The 16,598-nt window shown below is 33.4% G+C and overlaps 1 protein-coding gene across 2 annotated transcripts in view; it reads right to left on the reverse strand.

The window, feature by feature from the left end:
* LOC143241005 (cyclin-dependent kinase 14-like) overlaps positions 1 to 13,784 on the reverse strand; it is a 124,836-nt gene extending 111,052 nt beyond the window's left edge. For both annotated transcript variants that reach the window (XR_013022135.1, XM_076484408.1), the window contains exon 1: positions 13,559 to 13,784. Coding sequence is in view for 1 of the 2 variants with exons in the window: in XM_076484408.1 (XP_076340523.1) it covers positions 13,559 to 13,607 (49 nt within the window). In the remaining variant the exon portion in view is untranslated. The remainder of the gene's footprint in view (positions 1 to 13,558) is intronic.
* Between the last annotated feature and the right edge of the window lie 2,814 nt (positions 13,785 to 16,598).

Raw genomic sequence — 16,598 nt, forward strand, 5'->3', positions numbered from 1 at the left:
CAAGTTCTACGTCATTCCCACAGCAGGTGACTAATTGTTTACAGACAGACCTCGCCTCTTCAAGCCTACTTTACAAGCAACGACATGCAACACAAATCAAGCTACAAACAAACAAACACGTGCTTTGTGTGTCGCCAGTCTGTCTGTAAACAATTAGTCACCAGTTAGTAAACAATTATAGACCGTACTAGTTTAAATATACTTTGTTAACACAGCCAGTAAAAACCAGTAATAATATATTACCATTCCTCAATACCTAACAAAGCTAATCATACATCATATACTTCCATATATTCTTGTCCACAAGATTTCTAGGCCATTCTCTCGTGCTTATTCCTCTTGTTTTGACACAAAGCCATATAGTGGGATATCCGAGACAAGTTGACCATAGGGATTGGATTCCGAGTGGGTTTTGCCATTATAACACCCCCACGGCTGAAATGGCCAGCATTTTCAAGGAGGAAGGTTGGAGCGCCATACAAACATGCGAGGTGGTATGGCATGGCTAGATGGTTAAGGTTTCACTCGTAATGTGATGATCACTGGTTCGAATCCCCGATACACCAAATATGCTCGCCATTTCAACCGTGGAGGCGTTATAATATGACGGCTAATCCCATTATTCGTTGGTAAAATAGTAGCCCAAGAATTGGCGGTGGATGGTGATGACTAGCTGCCTTCCCTCTAGTCTTACACTGCTAATTTAGTGACGGCTAGCGCAGATAGCCTTCGTGCAGCTTTGCTCGAACTTCAAAACAAACATGCGAGACCCTAATTTATTACCAAACTTATTAAAATAGGACTTTTACACAAACATGTTATATTTAATGCAAACACTTTATATTTTAACAACAGGTAATTGGTAGTAAGCCGTAGAGCCAAGTTCGGTCCGTGGGTCGTCGTTATACTGTGGTTGCAGAATTAACGTCAAAAACTGTATCCAGATCCATACCTTATACAGGGTGTTCGGAAAGTCACTGTGCAGTTTTGAAAGCATCGATAACAGCATTCATTCAGTCTATTTCAAGCCACCAACTGATAGCGGTGTTTAGAAACAAAGTAAGAAGGACCCAAGCCTGTATTGATGTCAACGGGGGTCACTTTCAACATTGTTTATAATTGTCATTCATATTTACCTCCTGTATTCTATATTGAAACATGTTTGTTAATAAATATATAAATGCACAGTGGCTTTCCGAACACCCTGTATATAAAGGACAACATCACGTATGAAAAACTAACGGTTGGCGAGTAGTTAAGCCTAAATACATTGTTTTTTGTGACGTAAAATATATTACTCATTTAAGTTTTAGGAATCATGAGGGCGAGAAACAATCCTTGGCTTGACGTAATGGCATTCTTGCGAAGTTGCTGGTGGTTTTAGAAGAAAAATATAATCACCAGCTCTTTGAATGGGATTGCCACCTGATCGGAGTTTGAGTGCATGGTTCCAACTATATATATACACAATGGTTTCGAAGTTGTTCGATGGTTTTACAGCACCTCAACTGCCAGGAAATTCTGTTCTAGTGTTAGCTCATGAAAATCATTCAACTAACCTAATAAGTGATGATGTGTTTGTTGGTACATGGATCTGCTGTTGTTTTTTTTAATTAAACTGTATATACACTGGTCATTAATGCACTTCTGAACATGGACCTTCACAGACATTCAGCTAATGACAATCGGCATTTGTGACACTTTGTAGTATTAACTTGGACACCAAAGTGTACCCTACTCTAATTATTTTTGCTGTTCGCACATATTCCAATATTAGATTCGTTACACTTGGCACAGATAGGTAACCTTGAGTTTGTTTGGTTTTTTTTTTTATTGCTTTAGAGGTCAAAGATTGAGTCATTTGAATCGTCTTGGCAGTACCATTTTGCATATCTTACTAAAGACAACGTAATTCATACAAAAACCCTTTTCTTGTACCTAATCTTGATCTCATCTATTAAGTTGTTCAAATTTGCATCTTCCACACCTGGAGACATACCATCTCATAGGGTGGCGTCGTATTAAAAACTATTAGTGTTTTACGTATATTTGGGATGAGGATTTTTCTACAGTAGGCACCTGTGATTATTAGTAATAAATTCGAACAAAACAGGCAGCACTCAGTTCACTCGTTTTAAAGTAATATATTCCTAACAAGTCAAGTATAAGTTATTTACACTATAGGAAATCACAGTTTTATCTAAAATCTCGAAACAATTTTCTTTTCTTGTCAAAAGTCCAATCAGAGTGATTAAATTAATTTAGAATGCAGTTGAGAAGACAAACTATTTTTCTTATCAGTGAATAATTCACTTAGATTACCCAATGGGTTATCATAGTTATAAGTACGCAGACATGTGGGGTGGGAGGCTTTGCGTGTGCGAAGAATAAGAGAATGTCGTATATTATCATGAGAGCTAAAAACGAATTTTATACAGCTGATCTACAAACCTGATTTTCCAATTTCTAATTATTAACATGTTTGCTTACCTCCGGCAAGAAGCCCCGCATGGCCAGGTGGTTAAGGCAATCGACTCGTAATCCGAGGGTTCCAGGTTCGAATCCCCGTCGTATCAAACATGCTCGCCCTTTCAGCCGTGGGGGCGTTATGATGCGACGGTCAATCCCACTATTCGTTGGTAAAAGAGTAGCCTAAAAGTTGACGACGGGTGGTGATGACTAGTTGCCTTCCCTCTAGTCTTACACTGCTAAATTAGGGACGGCTAGCGCAGATAGCACTCGTATAGATTTGCGCGAAGTTCAAAAAAAAAAAACAAGCCTCCTTGTTAACAATTTAATATTCTAAAAAAATGTTAAAATCTAAAAACTTCCTTTGAAGACGACTGTTCATTGCCATCTTTTCTAAATTCGTCAATATAACAGGTTAAATCAGGTATTAAGAGAGAAAATCTTATTTATCTGGTAAAAGGTGGCGCTACAAAAAGCTGTGCCAATCCCATATTTCTGCAACAGTAACTGGATCTCGATGTATGAAGGCTGATTTAAGCTTTCTGAATTTAAAGCAAAGATGAACAATGGCTATATGCACATAGTTGTTCCTAATTCTAAACTTATAGACTAGAGAAAAGGAAGCGAGTCAACAGCACCTACCACTTGAACTACTCTTGTTTGATCGTATAGTGGAATTTAAGCATGATCATTATAATGTGTCCGAAACCCAAAGTGCAGAGAAAGTTTTTACGGCAACAGACCACAAATTAAGTTACCTTATGGTATAAAGAAGTCACACAAAACTACCGTTGGCAATATTCAGTTATTCGATCATGTTGGACCACTTTCATCGAAAGCCAAAGAAACAACTGAAGATTCTATTCTGTCTTACCAACTCAAGAGAATCACATCAATCGACTTCGTACTAACGACACGCTGTAGGCGTCGACAAACAGCCTAAAATCACATGCGCTAGTAATGATATTAGCTCGTAAAATAAGGGAGAGACAGGGCACTTACTTTAACCTCCCTTCCTCTATCTGAAAGCAACAATTTTATTTTAGTGCAATCGAATATCAAGCTCACTTACCAACTTTCCCAGATCCAAACTTCTATATTCGGATTTATAGTTCATGTGCGACACCCGCTAGGCCACGCCTGGCACGGTAATCGATGGTTTGTAACTGCTTGCCAATACACTGTACCGGTTTGGCACACTGTCCGCTACACATACTAAATGCGGTAATACAGTTGGTTTGGTGAACTATTCGAGGAAAATTGTACACGTACAACCCTCGCTCTGCATGTTAAATAATTAATTAGAATCAAATGAAGACAAACATCTCTGAACTTGCAAATTTTCAAGTGATATCCACGCGCTAATCTTTGATGTAGTTTTAACAATAAAATGTGAAAGTACAGAACTCTCTTTTCACTCAAATAAGGTACATAAGCTCCACAACGTATTCGAATATCTAATTAAACTTCATGTTTATTCACGAGGTTATATAGCCGTTTGACTGTATTAGCCATCCACGAGCGTTATTGTTATTACAAACGTTTCTTAGAGTTTATTGCAAACTCTACAGGACATAATAATCCAGGTGATTTAAGTTTATCCATTTATTAAGAATAGTTTACCTGTTGGATACGAAATTCATCATTCACAACATAGCGTACGAAGACGATAATGGTATTAAAATCAAAATTAAATGAAGACAAAAGGATCACTGATAAGATATACCTTCTGAAGATAACACTGTTCCTTTCACAACCCCACTGGCTCAGGAGATAAACTACATATCCAAATACCAGAGGATAAATTACATATCTAAAAACCAAAGGATAAGCTACATAGCTAATGACTTTGCAATTTACATTTCTAAAAATGTTATGAAAAGCTTGTACTAAAAGCCACCTTTAAAACATTAAGTTTCATTTCTTATTTTCTTGGCCACATTTCAAACACTTTTTCAAGCATTAAATTTGTCTGTAGTTGACACTGAAAACCATTCCTGGTTATATGGAACTCCTAGAACCTTTATTACCATTGGTCAGTTAGTCTCTACATAATGGAAGATGCTAAACAAAGGTAACTACAATATCTTCAATCAGCCAAATGTTCATCAGCTTGTCTCTATATAAAGAGCATTGTTGAGTATGATCCATATAAGATATGCACTTAATAGATAAAAAGTTATCCAGAACTCAAATATACTTTTCTGTTCTCACATAAAAAACAGCTTTTGAGAATGTCTTCTATCAGTCCATTGTTCATAATCATAGATACTGCACAGAATATATGAATGCTGGAGGAAAATACATCTCTAAAAACAAATCAATTACCTATTCACTAAATCAAAGGACAGATACACAATACTGGTTGACTCTGGCAAAAGAAAAACAGAAGTTCATTTGGAATGTTAACAGACTCCAACACCTGAGTTACTGTTCCTTTAAGATTGACAAAAATTAGAAACCTTAACCACACTGGACATGTAAGTACTATCCCCATCCAAAAAAAGGTTGAATGCTGAACATATGCAAGTCAAACTCAGACAAATAAAAACCAAGAAAACATCACAGTTAATAAAAAATTGTTTTATTTCAATCATAACAAAAAATTAAAACAGTTTATTAACTATATCTTACATTGTAATACAAGATGACAGATATACAATTCAAGCACATTAAAGTGAAAACTTGTTTGGATGTATGTATTGTTTAACATCCAATCCAAGCAACATCTGCATTAAGAAAGAACATTGTTCAAACTACAGCTCACGTTTTTTCACGAGACTGATCCATATTAAATGAGGGGTGATATACAAAGCAATTAACTTTAGAAAATTAAATCAAAGCATATCCATGCCTTCTGAGAGTGATTTGACAAATATTATTTTTTTCAAAAATGGGGGGTGAGGTTCAATCCTGTGAATATACTGAACAGCCACCAGTAATGTTCATTATTTAAATGCATCATTATCAAGAAAATCTATTTCAAAAAGGCCCTCATGTGAACATCAGCTTCATTTTCAATATATTACAAACAGTGAAACCACAATAAGTCACTTTCATGGTTTCAGAATCTGAATAATAAGGAAATAAATCTAGGAATATGCTCTTAGCACTGAAAATTGTGATTTTAGCACTCATTTTAATTCAAGGTTGTAAAATCAATTATTTTGTATCAGTTTATGTTGAAAGATATTCAACTTTCAATCCATCACTGACATAATAATGTTACTTATTAAAGCTTATCAAATAATCTGAGAGGATAGAGGTCTTGTTCATATTTCTTTGTGTTACATTCTGTAAGTAACGAAATGAGTGTATATAAATTTAAGGTTTGGAAAGGTCAGAACAGACTTCAGTTAGTTCTAATATTTTCACAGAGTGATTGACACATGAAAGGAGTTTTGTGTAGTATGAGAGTCCAGCACTCCATGGAGTATAAAATAATTGACAATTTCCTGAAAAACACAATGTGTTTAAATGTGTACTTTTCTCAAAGTGAAAAAAAGGTTTATTTTCATTTTCCACTGTAAATATATCAAATTATTGGAAAAATACATTTTTTTGGTTATGAGTCAGATTTCTGAACTTACAAATATTCCAACTGATTCAGGAGATAAATACAGCAACAGATAGTACAACTTATCAATTACAATATTATAAGTGCTTTAAGTTTATTGTCAGCTTTAACAGTTTTTTTAGTTAAATAATAGACAACATTAACTTCACAAACTCAACTAGTCAGATTTGCAACACAGTACACATACAATTAAAACCAGTAAAATGCAGTATTTCTAAACAAACGAGTGAAAACAGCTCATGTACTAAGTTACTATTATTTTTAATGAATAATGAAGGAAAAAAATCAAAATTCACTAAAGTAACAGATGTTCTCTCTTCATTTATTAAAAACCTTTATAATATTTTTTTCAAATTTGCTACTGTAATTTTAGTACAAGTTTACCAGCCTGAAAATAAGACAAAGTACTAAACAGATAATCTATAGTGAAAGAAAAGGACAGCTTAAGCACATTAGAAGTGAATTAACAACAAAATCTAATTCCACACTCAGAGATCATACTTGGCTGATCACAACATTATACACCCCACTCCTCAGGAGCGGAGAAGTCAAAGTCTCAGTGGAGCTACTGGATTTCTCCCAACTGTTACTATTTCCTGAAAATCCACATACACTAACACAAATTCATTGTATTTTAGACTTCCAACAGCTTAATTAGTGTAACCAAGATAATATTTACTAATGCATTATGACAATGACCTGTTGAATGTATAGCTTTAATTACTAAGATGACCCATGTAGTGGACAACCAGACAGAGAAGTAAATCCATTGGTTTGAAATATTCCCATTACAGCTGTTTCAATATTTTAAATCACATGAGCAGTCTGTGTGTTCTACATTCAGTATCTGTCAAACTGGTAATTCTGTGAATTTTAAGATAATTTAAGCAACACTCTAAGTACCACTGTACAGATATTTATACCTTCAAGCAAACTTTCCATTGTGATCTTAAAAAAAACTTCTTTCATAATTAAAGTTTTCAAAATGGAACAGCATTCTATTTATTATTATTTGCAAATTTAATTACTAAATATACATTGCCATTTATATTTGTAAAATACAATATAAAACAAGACATATAATCCTCACTTCTCTTTAGAAATGACAAATAATGCTGAATTCTAACAATGAATTTGTATATACTAGTAAAATTGTACCTCTGATGCTACATTTTTTAAATGTATCAAAAAATAAACAATATTAGTGTAGAAAAACAAATACATCTCCATCCACTTAAAATAAGGGTTTCATTTTTGTTTTAATTTCAAAGGATAACAAGAGGCCACTTGTTCCATCGAGGTTAAACCCATTTTCTACAACCAAACTAGTATGAATTATTAAAATAAATTATTTTTCCACCAAATCCTGATCTCTGAAATACTTATGAAATCTTTTGAAACTCCCTCAGTGTTGCAGCTTTTTACCACATCTGAAGGAAAAGTGCAAGTTTACTAGATAGCTGACCCCCCAAAAATAATTATTTTTATAATATTAAATTTTTATTTGTTTAATTAATAATATAAGTATTTTGTCTGCTTTTTAATCTTAACTGACAGAATTTGTTTGTCCATATAATTTTCAAAAATTAGGTGCTGGGGTTAAAAAGAATGGCATAATGTCAAGTAGGGGGGCAGAGTTCTTAAAGAAATTTAAGTCCTGATTGTTCCATTCACTAAGCACTTGCATATTATTTTAAGAAAAGATAAAGAACAAATACTGTTGTGAGAATACGAAAAGCAAATTAGGCTTACTTTGCATTAAGCCTAACTACACTTGCCAATCAAATACAAAGTTTGATATGCACCCTTTAGGCTTTTAATAACATAATCATACAGTTTTTGAAAGACTAAAACACTAAAAGTTATAGAATATTATCTATTTTTTAATATATCAGAAAATTTATATGCAAAACAATAACAGTAAATTTACAAGTACAGTGAATCAAGTGGAATGAGCTGAATCAAAGGCACTTCTAATATTAGTGTTATCTATATGAATATGTGTATCTGTTAACAATATCCATCATAAATGTTACACTACAGAGACAATTCATTAACCTTTTTTCATTCAAAATCTGTACACCATGAACTGCTTGTAAATATACATATTTTACCACAAATTAAAATACCTTATTTAAAGGATCACTATACAGTATTAACTTGAGTTTAGCTAATAATTTTATCAAATAAAAAACAACACACAGTTAAAGTTGTTAATAGGTTTTGTGTTTAGTTGATATTTACCTGACAAGGGTTCAATCTATTAATTAAGATTGATTTAAAGAACTGAACACTGAATTTTCATTAATTACAAATTGATATATTTAAAATAGATTCATATACCATAGAACTGACACAAGTTCTTAAGACATGCTTAGGAACACTGCTTATAGCTTTATTATAAGTAACAGCAAGAGATTTTTCTTAATTTCTCCTTTTTTTTTAACAAATACTAAATAGCATTTCTGTTTTTCATATATTTACAATGTCATAATCATGCACATAATGCCCATGAAAGCTGGGGATGGGTTTGTGTTGTATGTCTGTGTTTTGTTTTTCTTATAGCAAAGTCACATCGGGCTGTCTGCTCAGTCCACCAAGGGAAATTAAACCCCTGATTTTAGCTTTGTAAATCTGTATGCTTACCACTGTAACAGCAGGGGACAAGTGGGTTTGTAGAGACACCTTTGAATATTTATTTGTTGTTCATTTGTTGAATGAAAAACAAGATACAGGTACTAAAATGACTGACCCAGTTTGTATCAGAAACAACTGTTCTCCTCAAGTTAATACTGTGTAGTAATTCTTTACATAAGGTATTTTAATTTGTGAAAAAATGTTAGAAAATTCATCTTACTTTAACAACCAATCAATTTTCTTACCTGAAACAAACAGAAAAGTACAAGAACATGATAATAGTACATAAACTTAGAAAAAATTGTAGTCTTAGGAGCAGCAGAATGTGAATGTGACACATACAGTCAGCTAACTCTGGTAGTCTAAAAACAGCAAAATATGAATGTGACACATACAGTCAGCTAACTCTGGTAGTCTAAAAACAGCAAAATATGAATGTGACACATACAGTCAGCTAACTCTGGTAGTCTAAAAACAGCAAAATATGAATGTGACACATACAGTCAGCTAACTGGTAGTCTAGAAGCAGCAGAATGTGAGTGTGACACATACAGTCAGCTAACTCTGGTAGTCTAGAAACAGCAAAATATCAATGTAACATATATAGTCAGCTAACTCTGGTAGTCTAGGAACAGCAGAATGTCAATGTAACACATACAGTCAGCTAACTCTGGTAGTTTGGAGCAGCAGAATGTTAATGTAACACATACAGTCAGCTAACTCTGGTAGTCTAGAAGCAGCAGAATGTTAATGTACCATACACAGCCAGCTAGCTCTTGTAGACTAGGAGCAGCAGAATGTGACACATGTAGTCAGCTAACTCTGATAGTCTAGAAGCAGCAGAATGTGAGTGTGACACATACAGTCAGCTAACTCTGGTAGTCTAGAAGCAGCAGAATGTGAGTGTGACACATACAGTCAGCTAACTCTGGTAGTTTGGAGCAGCAGAATGTGAATATGACACATACAGTCAGCTAACTCTGGTAGTCTAGAAGCAGCAGAATGTTAATGTACCATACACAGCCAGCTAGCTCTTGTAGACTAGGAGCAGCAGAATGTGACACATGTAGTCAGCTAACTCTGGTAGTCTAGAAGCAGCAGAATGTGAGTGTGACACATACAGTCAGCTAACTCTGGTAGTCTAGAAGCAGCAGAATGTGAGTGTGACACATACAGTCAGCTAACTCTGGTAGTTTGGAGCAGCAGAATGTCAATGTAACACATACACTCAGCTAACTCTGGTGGCCTAGGAGCAGCAGAATGTGAATGTGACACATACAGTCAGCTAACTCTAATAGTCTAAAAGCAGCAAAATGTTAATGTAACACATACAGTCAGCTAACTCTGGTAGTCTAGAAGCAGCAGAATGTTAATGTAACACATACAGTCAGCTAACTCTGGTAGTCTAGAAGCAGCAGAATGTGAGTGTGACACATACAGTCAGCTAACTCTGGTAGTCTAGGAACAGCAAAATATCAATGTAACATATATAGTCAGCTAACTCTGGTAGTCTAGGAACAGCAGAATATCAATGTAACACATACAGTCAGCTAACTCTGGTAGTCTAGGAACAGCAGAATGTCAATGTAACACATACAGTCAGCTAACTCTAATAGTCTAGGAGCAGCAGAATGTGAATGTGACATGTACAGCCAGCTAACTCTGGTAGTCTAGGAACAGCAGAATGTCAATGTAACACATACAGTCAGCTAACTTTGGTAGTTTAACCTGTCCCTATAAATTGAACCTGTTGACAATCTTATATTGAAGTAATTTAATCATCTAGTCTGACCAGGGATTGTATCCCAAATCTGCAGCTTGCACTAGTGCTCTGATAGAGGTGTTGACAGACAAGTATTTTAAATGCTAGAAACATTACATTCCTGTAGCCATCCTAGTGGCCCTTTTCTAAACCCTTTCTAATAAGGCAATGACCATTTCTTGCATAAAAAAAACTAAACCTATTCACAGTATTCCAAGTGAGGCCTAACAAGTAATTTGAATACAAAGTTACCTCTTTTCAGTTGTGATTACTATGTTTATAAACATACCATAAAATTCTCCTAGCTTTAGTACTGACAAAAAAACCTTACAAAAAAAAAAAAAGGAAAAACATATTAAGGTTAGCAGGACACTTGTGCACATATACACACAGCTGTATTAAAAAAAATAAAGCCAATTTTAATAGTGTAGAATAAATATTTAAAAATGCAACTATCCCCAGTTTCAAACTATAGTAAAATATTACATTACATAGTAATTTACTATATAAATATAAAATTATCTGAGACAAGGAACAATCCAACATAACGTACATGTTCCCCTTCTCACAAGTACTTTATACAGTTCATTAAGTAAAACAAAATATTTATTTTATTTTGAAACTATGAACACTGTCATTTTTAAATATTTTCTGTATACTATTAAAACATCAACCTTATTTCTTCAATCATCTATGTTAAGGAGAGCCTAATTTCTACAGATTTCAACTATTTATTCTCTGTAGTCCATTATGCCATTCAACTTATTAAGATAAATAACACATTTGTCAGTTGACAACTTGAGACTGTTAGCAATTACACAAGCTACCAGCAACTTTTCTGTGGAAAGAGACACACAATTCCACTTTTAGTTGAACTGGTTTTCCTTTTGTCATTAACTTCTAAGTCAGAAGACCCTGTTTCATTTAATGCAGTATTAAGTGTAAATATCCATGTGTGTTTCCACATTTATCCCCAACCTGATCTAATCACAGATCTTAAAAAACAATCTGATTATGAATGAGGCCACTTCCCTGACAAGAAGCCACTAGCTTTATAATACTAAATACTTAAGCATGAGATGTATGCCACATCCTAGAGATATTAATACCACAATTAAAAAAGGATGATAAAAGTTATGATGGCATTCTCAACGAGTTCTTAATCATTTTGTACAAAATAATAACAACCTTGTTACCCCTTAACTTTAACATTTCTAGAAATATAGTTCTTTTCAGTACAATCAAACACAAATGAAGCTTAAGCCACTTCAAAATAATAACATTGACATTTGTTCATTACATCACAGTACCAATCTCTCTCTCTCCCACACAAACACAAAACAAAATCCTACCAAAAACCCAGATACATACTTCATTTTACACACATTCAATATTGAAACCTTTAGTCACAAAGTGTAACTGTCCATTTTATACAAGTCACTACTTATGCCTCATTTAATATAACACACTCAGTTTGAGTTTGTCATTTAAGAAAGAATAATAATTTATTGGTAAGGGCTCAGAAGAGGGATCTGAGGATATTAGGGTTAAAAGGATAGGTTAAGATATTTTGTTTTCTTTTGAGAAAAGCAAAGTAAAAGTTGATATTTATAAAGATCAGCTGGGGGAATTTATATAATTATGGCCTCTAAATTCCTTGTACTATATTGCACGAACAATAGGATAAGAGGACACAAGATTCAGAGAAAACTGGCTAGGTTTCAGCCGGGACAGTTTTATTTTTCTAACAGGGTGGTTGGTTTCATGAGCTGTAAATCTGTGGTAGAAGTTAGCATTTTATAAGAATTTTAAAAAGGGTGTAAATAATTTCCTGAAAAACAAAAGGTGGGTTTAACTTTTCATTCTTTCTCAGGGATGTGTGTGTCTGTAGAAATAACCTTGAAAGACCAAATTGTCTCTTGTTGCATGTACCAAATTTATTCTTTCTAATGTACTAATTCTTTTCATCTCCTCCTTATTAAAGAAACACATCACAGAGTCAGCTTTTCTCACTGAATTATATTCAGCACATTTTAAAATAATTACAGTCCTAACTAAATGATGTATATATATATATAAAACAACAAATATTCCAAAATCGATCGTATACAACTTCACAAAATATGTTCATCACCTGTGCTTTATGTCTTTTTGAAAGTATCAAAATAATTGCATCTACTAAAATTTTCACAAGTGTGAAAAGTGAGCAAATGCAATATTTAACAACATTTCTGTCCACATTTCCTACGCTTACTTTCACCGATATAAAATATTTTACTGTTAATTCACTTATCCAAAGCTCACGTGTTACAAAGCTCAGAAATAAGAGTACCACTTAACTGGTTAATTACTAATAAAATAATTTTATGGGTTACTCAAAAAATTTCGTATACAAATTAGTTCGTGACCAAACTTCCACGAATTGCACAACTGGTAAATTTGTAAACAAACTTGTAAGTAACACAACTGAACAAGGCAACTGAAACCTAGTACACAAGCTTCATAAACGTGTTTTGTTACTAATATTAACATATACTCTGGATAATTATGTAGTATAATAATAATTAATAAACATTCCTTAATATTTCAAGTACCAATTTTCACTCTCTAAAGCTTTAAGTCCACTCCCAATCACAAGGTACAAACTGCACAAAGTCCGCATGACATCATTTTCTTTCATTCAACTGCTTTTTTTGTTTTTCTTTGCAAAATCTAATGCAAGGCTATGTTTTAGTTAGTTTAAAGTTATGTATATCATCTATGAAAAGTTAGCAACCACTAAACTTACCAAACAAACAATAACATGATGTTATAAAAGCTCTGATAATTAATTTAAATTTTAAATATGAAAGTACAACTTCTAGTTCTACTGCTTGATTATTAACATTATTAAAAATATACAATAAATACAAGCCTAAACAAATAATGATGCATGGATAATGAGTAACAAAATCACGACAGACTCGTACCGTTTTAAATCAATTTAAAGTCCTTGTCTATACGTCCTTACCTTCACCGAGATTATTGATGATATATAATTATTACTATTAACATTAGTGCAGTAGCGCGGATTACGTAACAAAAAAGTAGCCGAAACAAAATGTCAACAGTACCTTCTTTATCTGATGATTTCCAGTTCTTATTTTCTATGCTCAAAGACATAGTAGACAAACAGGGAAAAGCGTTCAAGATCTTTCAAAATAAGACCCAAAACCGCATGGGTACTGAAATCAAACACACGTTACCACCCTCCAAACGAAACTAGCCATGTTGACCCTCGTACACTCTCGAAACCAAATTCGTTACGAATATCGACTGCTTGCTAGCAGCGCCGCCCATCAAATGTTTTATTTCCGAAATTTACTTCTGTGATATGCCCACGCGATGAGAACCTTCTCTTACAATCAATTTAACTAGGAAATGCCACTGAAGCAGCCCATTTATCGCGACTAATAAAAGCATATGTGTGTATGCACACGTTGGACACTGCATTGCGTCCCCTTCACGCCTCAGATAATTCTATATATATATATCTCACTTTTGCTCAGAATTTGAAGTGTATAAGGCAAAATGTATTATATTATTCAGCTATTCTAAATTAGGAGAAACATTAAGATTCGTGAAAATTGCAAACTCTTTGTTAATCTGAAGATGGTCTAAGGGGATCGAAACATTGTTCTCTACTTTATTTTAATAAATGTTTTTAATACCCATATCAGCCGTCTTGAAATACATTTCTAGTGTTTTTGTTAAGAACAAGTTACACATTTGGGCTATCTATACTGTACCTATCGCGAGAGTCGAAACCCGATTTTTTTTTTTTGTTATAAGCCTTAAACTTACTTTTCGTCACTGAGGCATTATTTCAAGAGAGCGTATTTTAGTGTACCATAACATGTTCCTAACTGAAATAAAATTTCTAACTGTAACGTACACTTATTTAGCCTGACATGGAAAATGCAAAAAATGACAATCGTAATTATTATTATTTTAATTTTAAGCAAATTACTTACCATTTAAATCATATAAATCATTACTGTTATCTTTCGATTCCTTCTTGAAATCAAGCCGTATTTTACAAACTTTTCATTTAAAAGTTTTTTTTGTGAGTTTAAATAAAGATAAAGAAGAAAAGAAAAAAATTCAAAAATCACTGCCCGGCATGGCCAGATGGTAAATGCATTCGGCTCGTAATTCAAGGGTCACGGGTTCGAATCCCCGATACACCAAACATGCTCGCCCTTTCAGCTGTGGGGCCGTTATAAAGTTACAGTCACTTCCACTATTCGTTGGTAAAAGAGTAGCCCAAGAGTTGACGGTCGGTGGTGATGACTAGTTGTCTTCCCTCTAGTCTTTCACTGCTAAATTAGGGAAGGCTAGCGCAGATAGCCCTCGAGTAGCATTGCGCGAAATTCAAAATATCACCACATTGATTTCTCACATCGTGAGTGTTTTCTTAACGCTACATCCGTGGATAGAAATATTATAACGCTCTATCAAAATCGAGTATAAATGATTCATTCAATGCTTTCGAATTGCTGTAGAAGTGTTATTAGTGTTTTCTGCCACCTTATACATATTTTCCCATTTTATATTTGTTAACGATTGCAATGATGTGTAGTCAGGGTTGCTTTGTAATTCGTATTCATTCTGAACAAAACTATGTATCATTTGAACAATAAAAGAAAAGCTAATTTATAGAATTAATGTAACAGCCAGTGTCTTAATAATTACATTTAAAACAGTTCTGAAATAAGTGATAAGATTATTGTCTTAAAGTATAAAAAATGAATTGTTTATAATTACAATGCTCGTTTTATTAAAAGAAAAGACAACTAAGTATTGACAAATTTGCAATATAACCGTAAGGTTTAGGAATCTGTCTGTAACAAAATAAAAGAAGCAAATATAAAGAAAGCATTAACAAAGGTCCACGTCAACCTGATTGAAATATTCTATATTATTATTAAATATTATATACTGTCGACTGCTTAACAAGTATCACGAGAATAATGTTAAAACATTTTTAGTTTGAATGCATTTAATTGCTTTCCACCTTGAACTAAAAGTTATTTTATTTAAAACCTTAACTTTTTGTGTATGTGTATATATATGTATTTGTAAGCTTTGGCTATGTGTATTGTTATTATTAACAATGAAATCATTTAATTTTGGCTAAAATACTCTCATCTGTCGGAAAACGGTTTTATCTTTCCACGTTGTTAGGGTTACGTTAAGATTTTGTTTATGTGCTATGTTTCAAAGACTTGTTAATCACGACAAGAAGATTACATATGCTTTATCAGTGTAAATACTTTATCTATTTCAAAAGAAGATTATCTTGCCAGGTTGTTGCTTTATCACGTGGTATATAAATAAAATAACAGAACACAATCACATGCATACTCATGACCATAACTAATCATTAAAGTATAGTACATAGGAATTTCGTAACTGATTAAACACAAAACACATTGGCCGAAGATTTTAGGTCTGAGGCGCGAATGAGTGTAATTTCATTATTCTAACACAAGTACGACGCCGTCCGCGCTTTGATGTTGAAGTATTGTTGTGTTACTTTTGTAGAGCCAATGATTAAATTCACTTTTCTCTAAAGTATGCATGACAATAATTCATATTGAACACAGTATTAAAATTCTTTTACTGGCATTAACGATTAAGGTTTTTTAAGTCATGGTGTGTTGTAATGTTTAACTGGTGGTCATTGGCCGGGAAATGACTTCTTCACTTGAAAAGGTTAATTATACGACGTTTAACAACGCCCTCTCGTTTCTATACTACAAACTTCTCAATATCATTTATTTTGTAAAATAAGTTTCCCTATAAGGAAAGAAGCAGTAACACCTAAACAACAACAACAACAAATTTTTATAATAATGTTTATATATATATATAATAAATACATATAGAGAGGATATTAACATGATATCCCACGAAACCGCTAGAATGATATGCTAATTTATTTGCTTCCAACATTTCGAACGATATATAAAATACTTTTTTATATACCTAACATAAGTCTACAAACATTTTTTTCACTGGATCTGCGTTTATACATGTAGCATACACTTTCCGAGCAAACAGCTGAAAACTTAACGTTAAAGCTTATTTACATAAACTACGGATACTTTT

This window comes from Tachypleus tridentatus, chromosome 13, assembly GCF_004210375.1.
Source record: "Tachypleus tridentatus isolate NWPU-2018 chromosome 13, ASM421037v1, whole genome shotgun sequence".
Taxonomy (NCBI): Eukaryota; Metazoa; Arthropoda; class Merostomata; order Xiphosura; family Limulidae; genus Tachypleus; species Tachypleus tridentatus.